Source organism: Penaeus monodon, chromosome 23 (genome assembly GCF_015228065.2).
Source record: "Penaeus monodon isolate SGIC_2016 chromosome 23, NSTDA_Pmon_1, whole genome shotgun sequence".
Taxonomy (NCBI): Eukaryota; Metazoa; Arthropoda; class Malacostraca; order Decapoda; family Penaeidae; genus Penaeus; species Penaeus monodon.
Window position 1 is genome coordinate 4,305,368 of NC_051408.1, and position 1,105 is coordinate 4,306,472.

General features: G+C 39.0%; 1 protein-coding gene across 1 annotated transcript in view; it reads left to right on the forward strand.

Moving 5' to 3' along the window:
- LOC119587738 (acetylcholine-gated chloride channel subunit acc-1-like) overlaps window positions 1–1,069 on the forward strand; it is a 3,689-nt gene extending 2,620 nt beyond the window's left edge. Inside the window, exon 4 of the mRNA XM_037936425.1 lies at window positions 252–1,069. Within this exon, the coding sequence (XP_037792353.1) occupies window positions 252–668 (417 nt within the window). The 3' untranslated portion in view covers window positions 669–1,069. The remainder of the gene's footprint in view (window positions 1–251) is intronic.
- Window positions 1,070–1,105: the final 36 nt, after the last annotated feature.

The window sequence follows — 1,105 nt, forward strand, 5'->3', positions numbered from 1 at the left end:
GAAATGATAGTTACCACTGGTTTAATTAATATGGTGAAATGATTTATTCGGTATTGATATAATTTATGTAAAGATCGTCTCACTGAAATACTAAATAAAAATGATAATTGCTATTGATTCAAATACTATTAATCTATCAAATTAATAAGAGAATAATAAATATAAATAAAGCCTTTCTGAATTACTGATTATATGACAATTACCTTTGATTTAATGTGATTAAGATTTAATTCGTCTCTCCCCGACCCAAGGACCGCATCATGGTATCCCTGACGTCACTCCTGGTTTTGGCAGCCTTGTTCAGCCAGACGAGCCAGTCGATACCCAAAACGGCCTACCTCAAGCACATCGACGTGTGGTACATCGTCCTCATCACCATCGACTTCCTGATCATCATTATCCTCGTCATTATCGAAAATCTGCGCATGATGGAATCGCCCTCGTCTAGTTCCAGGATGTTCATCCAGGTGGCGCCAGCGACGGACTATAAGGAGCAGCAAGCGAAGAAGGATTTCTCTCCAACGCCTTCGAGAAGGGATCGGAATCGGTGCTTCTTCTGGTCGGCGATGAAGGTGAATCGGGGTTCGATCTTCTTCTTGCCCATCGCCACGATTATCTTTTGTCTCGTCTTCTTCGTCACCGGTTTCATCACTTATAACTCCAAATGAAATGGAGTGAATATAGAAGCTCAATTGTAGATTTTCACAATTCGTTTATTTTATATTCCATTTTTACGGTAGATTCTAGTGATGAAAGTCAACAGGTGATCGATCGTCTTGCCCGTCGCAACGATCGGCTTTTGTCTCGTCTTCTTCGTCACGGGTTTCATCGCTTATAACTCCAAGAAAAATAAAGATATTTTTGAATGGAAACGGTTTATGGAGACTAGAGACCCTTTATATTTAAAAGCTCAATTGTAGGATTTTGCATTGATTTTCTTTCTTATTCTTTTTCACTGTAGATTCTTGTGATAAAGGTCAATAAAGGATCGACTGTCATTTGTCTGTCTTCATCACGGGTTTCATCGCTTATAACTCCAAGTAAAATAAAAGGGTATCTGAGCACGACTGATGATTATATTTTTAGACCGAAGCCTTATATGGTG